General features: G+C 34.7%; 1 protein-coding gene across 1 annotated transcript in view; it reads left to right on the top strand.

The window, feature by feature from the left end:
- Positions 1-2,516: 2,516 nt before the first annotated feature.
- The window catches only part of LOC143042845 (uncharacterized), a 48,080-nt gene continuing 37,086 nt past the window's right edge, over positions 2,517-13,510 (top strand). The window contains exons 1-6 of the mRNA XM_076215321.1: positions 2,517-2,601; positions 9,257-9,454; positions 9,924-10,069; positions 10,731-10,822; positions 11,494-11,594; positions 12,450-12,629. Of these exons, the coding sequence (XP_076071436.1) occupies positions 9,383-9,454; positions 9,924-10,069; positions 10,731-10,822; positions 11,494-11,594; positions 12,450-12,629 (591 nt within the window). The 5' untranslated portion in view covers positions 2,517-2,601; positions 9,257-9,382. The remainder of the gene's footprint in view (positions 2,602-9,256; positions 9,455-9,923; positions 10,070-10,730; positions 10,823-11,493; positions 11,595-12,449; positions 12,630-13,510) is intronic.

The raw sequence follows: 13,510 nt of genomic DNA, 5'->3' as shown, positions 1-13,510 counted from the left end.
TGTTCAATTCAAACGTAAAAACCATTCTCTTATATGGAGCTGAGACTTGGAAAACAACAAAAAACCTGCTTCATAAACTTCAAGTCTTCATTAACAACTGCCTCAGGCGCATCCTTAACATCAGATGGCCTGAGAAGATATCAAACAAAGATCTTTGGGAAAAGACCAACCAATCCCCAGTTGATGAAGAGTTAAAAAAGAGAAAATGGCGATGATTAGGACACACACTGAGGAAGCAAAAAACTAACATTACAAGGCAAGCCTTACAGTGGAACCCACAAGGAAAGCGTAGCAGGGGCAGACCAAGATACACCTGGAGAAGGAATGTTGCAGCCGAGATGGAGAAAGAAGGATACAAGTGGCACGATCTGGAGAGGCTAGCAAAGAACAGAACAAGGTGGAGAAATATCGTTAGTGGCCTATGCTCCACCAAGGGGCAACAGGATTAAGCAAGTAAGCAAGCCTTTACAGTAGTTCATCACAACTACAGCTACCTTTAACATCAACTTTGGAGGAATACAAGGTATCAAAGAGCAGACTTGTTATGACTCTCAGAGACTCGAAGGATAGCAAGATCAGTGAGGCAGGAATACAGACACGTACTGGACGTAAATGGTCAGCAAGAACTGCAGTCGATCAAGCAGAAAGTATTCTTCACCACAAAGACATAGTTGGCAACACCTGTACTGGTAGACAAGGCTTAGGAATGACACATTTCCAACAGTGGTCAAAGGCAACACCAAAAGAGAAGAGTAGCATGGTACAGTCAGAAATAAGAACAGTAGAAGAAGAACAAAGAAGGGCAAAAGCAGTGGAGCTAAGCCGTCAAGGTGCATGGATGAAGTGGAACTTGCCAGAAAGAAAGATCACATGGGCAGAGTTATGGAGGATGGAACCATTCAGAATCTCATTCATGCTTAGGTCTGTGTACGATACACTTCCTTCCCCTTCAAACTTACACCAGTGGGGCTGATAGAAGAACCAAGCTGCAAGTTATGTGGTGAACGAGGTACTATGGCACATATACTTTCAGGCTGCAAGGTTGCTCTGACACAGGGAAGGTATCGATGGCGACACGACAAGGTCCTAAAACATCTAGCAGAAATCCTTGATATAGAGAGAAAAAAGAAGAGACCATCAAAAACAGAGGCAAAACAGATCAGATTCGTTAGAGAGGGAGATACTGGACATGCAACAAAGTCTCAACAGCACTTCATCTTGGACAAGGGCAGTGATTGGAACATGAGAGCTGACATTGGAAAGAAGCTTGTGTTTCCAGAATGCGTACAGACAACCCTACGCCCAGACATTGTAGTGTGGTCACAGCCTTCAAAGATGATAGTTGCAATAGAACTGACAGTTCCTTGGGAAGAGAGATGTGAAGAGGCATACCAGCGGAAGAAGGAAAAGTATACAGAGCTGATGACAACATGTAGAGAGAGAGGTTGGAAAGCATGGCTGTTCCCAGTAGAAGTAGGTTGCAGAGGTTTTCCTGCACAGTCAGTATGGAGGATGCTACAGGCAATGGGAATAGTTGGAAAGGCAAGAAAGACAGCAGTAAGACAGCTAGGGGAAGCAGCAGAGCGTTCATCTTGCTGGTTATGGCATCGCCGAGATGATCTGAGCTGGAAGCCGAGTGCTTATGAGTAGAGGTTTGGCCACCTCTACTGACCCGCCAACCGGAGGATGTAATGGTACAGGGTCGAAACATCTGGTGAAGGTTGGAACCATCTGAAGACATCAAAGCACCCGGCAGAGAGCGACAGGGATTCAAATATGAAGAAAGATGAACAGTCAAGAGAATATGACAGCAGAAAAGCAGAATACCACCATCTGTAAGTAATAATAATTAACTTATTTAGAATAAATATAGTATTATGTTTTTTACAAATTGTTATCTTGTCACTTAATCATACTTCTTGTCGCTTAATAGACCACTTTCGAGTTCATCCGTCACCGGGAAAAACTCGTCAATTATGGGCGCCTTTATGACGTCATTTACCAGATAGAGGGGGTCGCCTGTATCCCTTCACTTTTAACGTTTATCAAGCGTCTCAGTGTTCGTCATTGTGCAGGATAAACTAGAAATAATGGTTGTTCTTTAGGTACTTAAATACAATTCACTAATGACAACAGTGCTGATTGTCAATTTTGAGAATTCAATTTGCCGAATAATTCGTACAATATAGAATTATAGTTTTCCAACCACTCGCTCAACATTGGAATGGAAGTGATGACGCCCCTAAACGCACAAATGACGTTCACTAACACCAGAGTTTTTGACGGAAATGCATCGAACTCGAAAGTTGTCTATTATCTTCTTGTCGCTTCTTTTTGTCCTCTCGTCACTTCCGTTGACGCTTTTTGTCGCTTCTTGTCGCGTGTAGACGCTTCTTGTCCCTATTTAGTGAGACCCGGATATGACTTCTTTTTGTTGGTGGCGAAATCGAGAAAAATGGGGCGAATTTTTCGAGGGCAATATCAGATGGGACGAATTGTCTTATACGCAAGAAATAATTTAACTTCCGGTCGTTGCAGAAGACAAATTTGTGCCGCGAAAGTAAAAACTAATTTAACAGGGATTTATACATATGAAAAATGGTAATTTGAAATATCCAACATTTAATTGTCCGACTTGATATTTTATTCTGGATGTCGACACAAATTTTGTTACAACTGGCGACAAACGCGCTAGTTCCACCACTGCTGCCAGTAACTAGCACCAGTGCCAGTGGCAGTGCAAAGACGTATATTATTGTTAGTTATACGTCCTTGGCCAGTGGTAGTGGTGGTCTTAGTCCAAATAATTTTGACGTCTGGCTAGGCTATTTTTTGTTCAAATTATGCTAAAAGATTTAGAGAACGTTCATTTCATTTGTTAGCCGCAGTGTTCTAGGATTTTTTTGGCACCTTGACTTACCACGGGTAAGATCAATAAAAAAATTACTTACCCACATCTAAAAGTTAAATCCGCCAACCAATGCGGACGGCGCAAAACGCCACCCTTATGGGCGGGGGTCTGGGGGCCGCTCAAGGGCCCCAGAAGCTCTGAAATTGTCTAAAATGCAGGTTGCAGGTTGCAGGTTGCGGGTTGCAGGTTGTGGGTTGCAGGTTGCGGGTTGCAGGTTGCCACAAGGGGATAAACATGGAATGGTGTAATCTACATACTTTTACTTGTTTCACTTGTTATAACAATTTTATGATCAATGTTAAAGGCATGGTATTTAATTACAATACACATCATTCTTGTGTAAATAAACTTACACCTAAAAATAGAAATCTATCAATTTACATTAATTACAATATCTTGATGGGTTTATGTAATATTATACACACCTTTTCGTATGAAAAAAGAAAGCTTAACAAACATTTGGGTAAAACCTTCAACAAACACGTAGATTCTCACAACTAACTAATACATAGTAAGCATCAAGACTTGACACGGTTTTAGTTTTAAGTGGTAAATTAAAGACTTTTTGCCTTCAAACTAGATATATATGTACATCATTGTATATATTTTTGATTAACAGTGTTTCTGGATTCTTTAGCTAAGTTCTATTGCATTCTTAGCAAGGGTCCTTCTCAAAAGTCTACCTATTAAAAAGTCTTGTTTTCGCTTGATGCTCTTTTAATTTTTTATAAATACGCTATGAAGGGCATTTTTTAGTAACGTGTTGCAGGGGAAATAGAAATACCGAGCGTCTGTTAGTCCTTTCTTCGCCGGTCTATCCGGCTTTTGTTATCGCTCCCACGTGTACAACTTTTGCAATTTTTTTTTTATAAAACTATTCTATAAATAGGTTAAAATAGGTTAATATCAGCAACATCTATGACAAGTTCAAAAAAGGTTGACGTATATAAAAGAGTTATGCCCCTAAGAAGTATTATTTTTTTTAGAAAATGTCCTGTGAGCTGAACATATACATGTATCTTTGGGTTTTTTTTTGTTGCTGTCCTGGAGTAAAGTTCCAAAGAAACAAAGTTTCAGTTTGACTTGAGAGTTGAGAAACTATGATAATTGCAAAAGACAAGCAAAAATTCTGAATCACTGAATATAGACCATCAAACAGAGCTGCCCCTTCTGCCAAAACAAATCTCAATTTTTCGGAAAACATTTGAAATACTCTGTAGAGCCTCTGGGATTACTTGGACATGTCTTCCCATTTGAAAATTTCTGTAGTCGGTGTCTTTCATGTATTGTCAAAATATTAATTTACATGTATATATATAATAATTGCACTTCCAATTTTCATCAGGACGCAAAAATGTGCCAACTTGAAGGTTCTGTGTTGAAGGCCGTATTGTAAAATAATACTGCCTACTTTAACTTCATTGTCTTGGATGGAGAGTTGTCTCATTGACACTCGTACCACATCTTCTTATTTGTGTACAAGTGTTGTACTCATGTTGTTTTTGTATAAGGATTATATGTTCTACTAACCTCTAGTTTTCAGTAAGTGTTTATTTCTGCCAATTTAAAGCACAAGAGTGCACACGCTAAAATGTATCACCTTCTTTACTAGTCATTGACAGTATGTTGATAGTCCTGAATATATAGCTTTATTACAACTGTCACATAAATTTAACATTTACCAAGAAAACTAAACATTGACCAATGAACCATGCCAGACAGACAGACATGTACAGCTAACAATTCTTCCGTACAACTAATATAGTTGACCTATTACTTATAAATTAAGAAAAACAAACCAAAACACAAAAACTTAACACTGAGCAATGAACCGTGAAAATGAGGTCATGGTCAAATAATTAGGCCAAAATCAGCCTTTACCATACATACATGTACACCTTTATATACTCAAAGGATTCTCTTTTTGAAAATAATAAATACTATTTTTACTTTTCAATCATTTAATAATTATTTAGTCAAATTGTAAATGGACAATTGTAGTGGAACTGGCTCAAGTACCCCCCCCCCCCCAAAAAAAAAAAAGAAAGAAAAGAAAGTAAAAATAGCAGAAATAAGAATACTTACCCTTTTCATTTATTTTGGCTGGGTCTGCAAACTAATGTTGACTCTCAAGCTCTCTGTAATGTCTAAATTTTTATTTTGCGTCTTTACATAATAAAACTGACTGCCAAAGGAAGCAAGTTATTTTGTTTGCTTTTTGCACTAAATCATGTTCATGCAAGAAAGGGCATATATACAATTATTTAAACCTAATAATTTCTTAATATTAGCCTCAAAGATGTTAAATGTCCACTGAAAGGAATTTAATTGTTTATGTAACTATATTAAGACAGATTAATGTGTTCTATAGAACCTGTTCAGCCTATGTAAATAAGTTTTCATTGCTTTTACTTTAATTAGAATCAACGTTTAGAACTATTAATAGCAATTGAGCAGTATGATAAGCATCAAAAGATACATGTATGTGTATTAAACTTATGATTATTGAATTTGAATTATAATGAAATGACAAAATCAAAAACTGACAACTGAAAACTGACCAAAAACTTCTACTCTACTTTAATCTTTATTACTACAGGATGTGAATGATTGTAAATTTATTAGTCATGGGGTAGATTTTATACATGTATTTTCATACATATAATATTGATGGGTGACCTGCAACCTGCAAACTTCAACCCGCAACCTGCAACCCGCAACCTGCAACCTGCAACCCGCAACCTGCAAAATAGCACTTCCCAGAAGCTCTGGGGTAAATGATGCAAAATCCTGCATTCTAGCCATTTCCTGGCACCTTTTTCATGCTTCAGAAAGTACCCTTTTTTGTGATGTCAAATGATGTTTTGTATGAAGCAATGATGACTAAAGTGTATTGAAAAGTATTTGAAATATATGGCTTAATTGTAACTATATACCTATACCACCAGAAAAGTACATTGAACTATAACAGTACTTCACTGACTTTCATACCAATAATCCACTGTAAAAAAAATAAGGGACTTACATGCAACTCTTTTTAAAAATCAGACATGCTCTTTATAAAATACTGAATATTTTTCAGGCTGATTCACTGAACATTAATGATTAAGGATAAGTCATTTGTTGCACATAGATTTTAAATTTAAAAACTTTTATGACATGCTTTAAATAATATGTTGTGAAGTTTGTCTGAACAAAGCTGGATTCGGATACGAATGAATTTTGTACAAAATTTAAAAAAAACGATTTCTTACTAAATTTGACAAATATGTTATAGTTATTACTATGTCATTTATTAAGAGCTATAATAAATGCAACTGTAAGTTTATTTTCCTCCGATGACAAGAAAAAAAATCGTTTATGTCCAGATTTAAGCACCAGTTATCAATCCGGATTTTCCGATTTTACTGACACTGTGACCGACTTTTAGAATGATAGAAGAATGTGGTCTCTTTTGCGCTTGATTACACCTAGTAACCGAGTGCTTGAATAAAAGCGCCGATAGACATCGACAAAATCTTCCATCTTTTATCAAAGTTTTTTCTCATGATTTAATAAAAATAAAAAGCAGATATGGGAAAATTGAAGAGGACCGGGAAATTTCAAGAGTTTTTCGGCTTCCCCGAACTTGAAAATTGACTTACCACCGGGTGACAAAGGCTAAAAAATGACTTACCCGTTGTCCTAATCCACTTACCCCGGGTAACGGGTAATGGGAATCCTAGAACACTGAGCCGTAATGAAAAACATGCAGATTTATGTTATTTATAACTGCATTGAGTCCGTTCACCAAGGCAAGATTAAAAATAACTTTTGTCCTGCCATAGTAAAAAATTATAATATTATGAGGTCTTAAAAGCTATTTTGATTGTTTTTTCAATGAAGCCTACCAAGGCCTAAAAAGAAAAATGCCTTTCAGGATGAAACAATTGTTTAAACTTTTTTGGCTAAGGTTTGTATTGTGACATAATTTGTCCATTTGCCAAAGTACTAATTCAGAATACCACATTGGCAACAAATTCGGGTCCCTTCGCACCCATTCACGTATGCACCCGATCACGTTCGCGCCCTTTCACTTTCGCACCCTACATGTTTGCACCAATTTTTATTGCCAGTTTTGTGTTTAATTACTTTGTAATTTTGGCAAGTGTATTCCTCTTAGTATATTTGTTGTCATTGTCTCAAAATAAAGTGAGACAACATGTTTTTTGTGTTGAATAAATCTTAATCATGTAAATGATGATGTTTTGGATGGTGTATTCAATTTGATAAAATATTTTTAATCATTGTTTCTAAATAAAGTGAGATTCTGTCATGTTTGTCAACGGGGATTTTTTGGGTGGAATATTTTTTATTAATTTTAATCATTTTTGGTTAGTGTATTGCTATAATTTTTAGTTTAATTGTTTCAGATCAAATGGGACAATCTGTTAAAAACAATTATCTTTTGTGTTTTTCATTTAAAATCTTCAATGTTTTACTCATACATGTCATACGAAGCTAAATACATGCAGTATTTACATCAAAGCAATTTAAAACAAAAATTATGATTTTCTAATTAACCCTTTCACCGATTGCTGCCCAGAGAGAAGCTACTCTGAGACGATGGCTTCCCTGGCTACTATTACTCAAGTGGGAGATCTTCACAATAAATGTCAATAAAAACTTGTTTGTAGTTATTTGTGTATTTATTGCATTCACTAACACCATGTTCACAGTTTTTTTCATGTTTTGATAATTTTTTATTCATAAAATATTCAAATTTTCAAATTTTCGGCATTATCTAGGTGAAATTCTCAAAATTCTGCTCTTTGACCCCAAATCGTAATTTTTAAACCCAAAACGGCAAAATTTTGAAAATTTTTATGAGGTTGTACAAATTCCTCACACTGAACGATGTCCATTCCAAGTGTTTTGTACATAAAACGACATTTTACGTCAAAAAAGTATACTAGTTTGGCTTCAATTCTTCCATATTCTTTCAAAAAAAATGTTCCCTCATTTCAAATTCTCGTAAATTCCGTAAATTCGGTCTGATTTTGACACGGTTTTCAACAAACGGAAGCGCCATGTTTATACTTTCATCCGGGTATTCATCAAAGAATGATAACTCATTTTTGCACTGTTTTGAGCGGGAAACATAAAAGATGTATTCTGATCCCGGTAAAACGGGACTCATCGTCAGCTGTCTGAAGCGTGAATCCCGGTAAACCGGGACTCATCGGCGAAAGGGTTAATCAACTGGAACTTGATTTTAAATTGGGTGCGAACGAACCTTGGGTGTGACCTTGCAAGGTGTGAACATGTAGGGTGCGAAAGTGTATTGGGCGCGAACGGACCTGATACCATGTACAAATGTACCATTGGCGAATCGGGTTCCTTTTGAGAAGAAAGGGGAAAAAAGATATAGAATATATTAGGGATACTAGTAAATGATTGAAAACTAGGTTGGTGATAAATTAGTTACATATAGGTCCAGTAGGCCGGGTGTAAATATCAAATTGCTATGTATATAATTGTATAAATGTATGTTCTGATACACATGTCACTATAATAAATAATTACTTACTTACTTACTTACTTGAAGTTGTTAAGTTGTTCTTGTAGATAAGATTCAATAAAATACCAGCAATTTCACAAACAATTTCAGGTGTTCACTAGACCAGTCGAGCAACCATATTTCTGCACATATCTGATATGAATTTTACTAGACAGGGGCTTGGGGATACCGCTTAACATCACAGACTGAAATAATCCCAACAACTTGAAATATTAAATCAGTTCCTCTAAAATAAAAGCATTTAACTTTAAAACAAAGTTATCATCATATTACAACAAACTAGAATCCCAATACCTATGACGTTGTTTCACAGAGAAGAGTGTGATTCATAATATTACATTGAAACTCTTACCGCATCTTACTTCTAATTCTTAATTCTGAAAATTAGTCTTTCACAAACTTACTTTAATCATATATATATATATATATCAAGGGTCCGGAAACGGTCATATATGCCAGTCTTGACCTAAACTGAAAGTATTTTGTCCTAAATGAGTAATTGGGATTTAGGACAAATTTTATTTTTTAACAGAAACAATTTCGGTCATTTAATGTCATTTTGTTGAGATGGAGTTTCTAACATTGTCTAAATCGCCATTTTGAACTTATTTTTTGTTTGTTATCCTTTTCCTGTTATAAAACTGACTATGACTGTATGACCGTATAAGCATACACACAATCTTTGTTTGAAAAAGGGCACCAACTTTTCAGTTATCCGAAAATGACCGAAATCAGGTGAAAAAATTTCCGGATCCTTGAAATATATATATTAATTCTCTTTTCAGGAAAATTTTACTTGCCCAGGCTTGTGGTTTGTTCATGAAGACTGAGCAGAATTTTAAATCATTTAAATTGTATATATACTCCTGTATTTTCATCAGTAGATTTTAGACCGTACTAGCTCTAAAAACATGTCTGGAGAGGAAGAACCACCAAAGAAGAGAAAGAAAGTAGAAGATAAAGGAGATTATGAGGATAAAATTGTAATTGTTTATTTATCAATTGATTGTTTGTCTGAAAATATCTAAAATTATTTGATGGATAAATATAATCTACAATATAAATACATGTATGTAAATTGCACTGTATCAAGAATTGTATGTAAAATTACTTGTTTGGTATTCATTAGAGCAGAAAGCTATATTAATATAAGGCAACCCTGTCTATCATTTTGTCTATTATTCTCAATCATAAAAAAAGTTCCTGATTTTATGAAACTTTTATTTAGATTCTGGAAATAAGAAGATACAACATGTATGGTATGCAAATGAGACAGCCTTCTACCAAAGGCTAAATGATGTAGAAGTTGTCAACTTTTTTTATTGATAGGGTCTTAAAATAGACCTTGTGTGAACTTAAACACCACATTCTACATGTATTTGAGCTAAAATAAATGATAACATTAATAGATTTAGAATATTGCTCGATTATTTTTCACTTATTTTTTGTTAGGAAGCCAACAAAAGGAAGCGGTTTGATTATCTTCTGAAACAGACTGAGCTGTTCTCACATTTCATACAGACTGGTACCAAAGAAGAGGAGGATGAACAGGGAACCTCAACCTCCAAAGGCAGAAGGTCAAAGGGCAAAGCTGGCAGGTAAATTAAAAAAATCCCTACTTACATCTACCTTCACAATTTTTTTCAAAGATGTAATAGGAAACACATATTTTATTTAGCATAGTCTCTAGATAATGAACCTTATAATGTTATTGTAGAACAAATGCTGGTATTTCTACGAGTTCAGCTTTGAATTGGGGCAAGAAACAAAACAGAATGAACAATTGTAACATAAGCAGTAAAGTAACTTGCATTTGCCAGTACAATGTGTTACCTTTACTGCTGAATCATGTTGATAAAATATATTGCATTGGTTAATTCAGGTCTTTTCAACTTATTGAAGTTTGACTTTATATGGAGGTCAAAAGGGTTACAAATAAAGAAAAAAACTGTAGGTCTAGTAGGAATTTTATGTAGAAAGTTTGTCTTACATCTAGTTTATTTAAAATTTGATGAATAAAAACAACATTACAATAGACTTGTGTCAAAAATGGTACTTGACATAACATTGCATTAGGAAATGAGGACCTGCTAAATTGATTTTTCTTTGGTGTTGTGTGCAATGCCCAAGTCAATCTGTACTATGAACAGAAAAAAAACCAATTGTTTTATTCTTAAACTTTATATTTTTTTTTATAAGTGATTGTTTCATTCATTAAACACTGTTTTGAATTTCAAATGAAGACAAACTTTTTTCAAGACATAGGTTGAAAGAGAAAGATGAAGACAAGATTCTGTTAGACCACTGTAAAGCTGAAAAAGATGTTGAAATCTTTGATAAATCCCCATCTTGTAAGTATACTGCATGGCTACAGGCTGTTTAACAACCCTAACTACCAATGAGGGTCTCAGGGTCATATACATAGTTGAGGAAAACTTGCATATCCTTGTGTATTTAATTTCTGAAATGGTTTTGGGAAAGTCTGCATACATTTCTTAAGAATTTTTCTTAATTCAATGAATATTTAAATTTGTAGTACTTCATGTACTTATGCACACACAAAAATACATGAAAATGGATATCCAGTGAATATCAATGGATCTGGCAGGTTCAATTTCAGAGAATAAAACTGCAGACTGTACAAGCCAGAATTCAGTCCATATAAAATGTTCAGGCTTTTCTTAAATAGATACTTATACATTCTTCACAATAGACTTTTGAACCTACAGTCCCAAAGCGGAATTTTGAGAAAAATTTAGTTAGTTTATATTGGCCTTTGGGGTTGATTTTAACAGGTCAAATGGAAGTTATACCAGCCTGAGCCTGTGGATGAGCTCAAATAATATGTACATAAGAATTATGAAATATTAGCTGTTGGACACAATATGAATCATTTTAAGCATGTTCTATCATGATAATTACAAGAACAAAACAAAAAATTATACTATGGACTAGTAGCAGATTTTTACAAGAAGAAATTAGTCCTGATATAATTGTTACATCCTTTTAAAACGTATTTCAGATATTCAGGTGGGAAAAATGAGAGACTACCAGGTACGGGGCCTAAACTGGTTGATATCATTGTATACACATGGTATAAATGGTATTCTTGCAGATGAAATGGTAAGAAAAGAAAATCAAAATGCACTTAAGGTGGTACCAAACACCTTCACTAGAATTAATTTGGCCCAATCAATTTTCATAAAACTTTGACAAAATATCAACTTTGACCATACGACAAAAGTATAAAAATTTCCAAAAACTTAAACCACTCACTTTATTGAAAAATACACCAATTTTGATCATTGAGAAGCTTAATATTTCCTGAACAATAGAACGTAATTAAAACGTTCAGCTGATTTTTACAGAGTTGTCTCCCTGTAGTTTTATGTACCACCTTAAACTTAAAAATGTGCACCATATATACATTTTAAATCAAATGTTGGACAAAAGTTTTCACTGCAAATAGTATTTTGTCAAGCAAATTTTTTTGGTAGAGATCTCGGCAATCAGGACACCTACAATACAAAATACACAAATTTATAAATAAGAATTATTGAAACATGTGTGTCAAAATTTTTAGAAAAGTACAATGCTATTTTCAATACAAAACCTAGCATTATCTTTTTTGTTCAAAAATAAGGAAACTTTGTGAATATTAAAAGATCAGCAAACATCTTATATATTTTAAATAAATGATTGGATTTATTTCACAATTTTGTTCAGGGTCTTGGTAAAACAATGGGCCTTAGGTATACACAGTGTAACCAGCCTAATCCTACACCTGAGTATTACAACATCCTGCTTTGACCGACACATTTCATGGTCCAAAATATGCCTTTACTTGCAGAAAAAAACTGAGTATTCCGACACCCTGCTTAATCTGACATTTTAACTGGTCCCTCTGTGTCCGATTACACAAGTAACACTGTTTACATATTTTTTGTATGATTGTTCTTACTTTACAATATCTTTCAGGGTCTTGGTAAAACAATACAGACCATTGCCTTGTTGGGATACCTGAAGCACTACAAAAACATATCAGGACCTCATCTCTGTGTTGTGCCCCTGTCTACGGTAGACAACTGGGTGGCAGAGTTCAATCGCTGGTGTCCAGATTTCAGAGTGGTTGTTTTGAGGGGAAATATTGAAGAGAGGGTAGGTTTAGTTCTATAGATCTGTTTTAATGAAAAAGGGTTTGTTTGTGCTTTAGGAAATGTTGATTCAAGATTATATCCCTTGAAATGAGAATGGGAAGGATAAGCACATAGAAAATATAGTAAAAACCCTGAAACTGCATACATCTTATTTCTCTGTTTATGTATGAATAATTCATAAGATAAACACTTGAAAACGGGGAAAAATCTGGAAATAGTGTAAATTTCTTTTTAGCTGCTTTTCCCATCACTTGGCGGTTGAATCCGTTGTCGTCCGTCTTTGTTAATTTTTACAAACATCTTCTCCTCTGAAACCACTGGGCCAAATTAAACTAAACTATACCACAATCATCATTGGGGTATCTAGTTTAAAAAAAGTGTCCAGTGACCCGGCCAACCAACCAAGATGGCCACCATGGCTAAAAATAGAACTTAGGGGTAAATGCAGTTTTTGGCTTATAACTCAAAAACCAAAGCATTTAGAGCAAATCTGACATGTGGTAAAATTGTTTATCAGGTCAAAATCTATGTGCCCTGAAATTTTCAGATGAATTGGACAACCCGTTGTTGGGTTGCTGCCCCTGAATTGGTAATTTAAGGAAATTTTACTGTTTTTGGTTATTATCTTGAATATGATTATAATAGATAGAGATAAACTGTAAACAGCAATAATGTTCAGCAAAGTCACATTTACAAATAAGTCAACATAACCAAAGTGGTCAGTTGACCCTTTAGGAGTTCTGTATATAATTGCTCTATATAGTCAATTTTTAACCATTTTTTGTAAATCTTAGTTATCCTTTACAAAAATCTTCTCCTCTGAAACTACTAGGCCAAATTAATCCAAACTTGACCACAATCATTTTTGTAGTATCTTGTTTA

The sequence above is a fragment of the Mytilus galloprovincialis genome, chromosome 8 (assembly GCF_965363235.1).
Source record: "Mytilus galloprovincialis chromosome 8, xbMytGall1.hap1.1, whole genome shotgun sequence".
NCBI classification, from domain to species: domain Eukaryota; kingdom Metazoa; phylum Mollusca; class Bivalvia; order Mytilida; family Mytilidae; genus Mytilus; species Mytilus galloprovincialis.
Note: the sequence above shows the minus strand (reverse complement) of the source record. Positions and strands in the feature narration are given on the sequence as shown.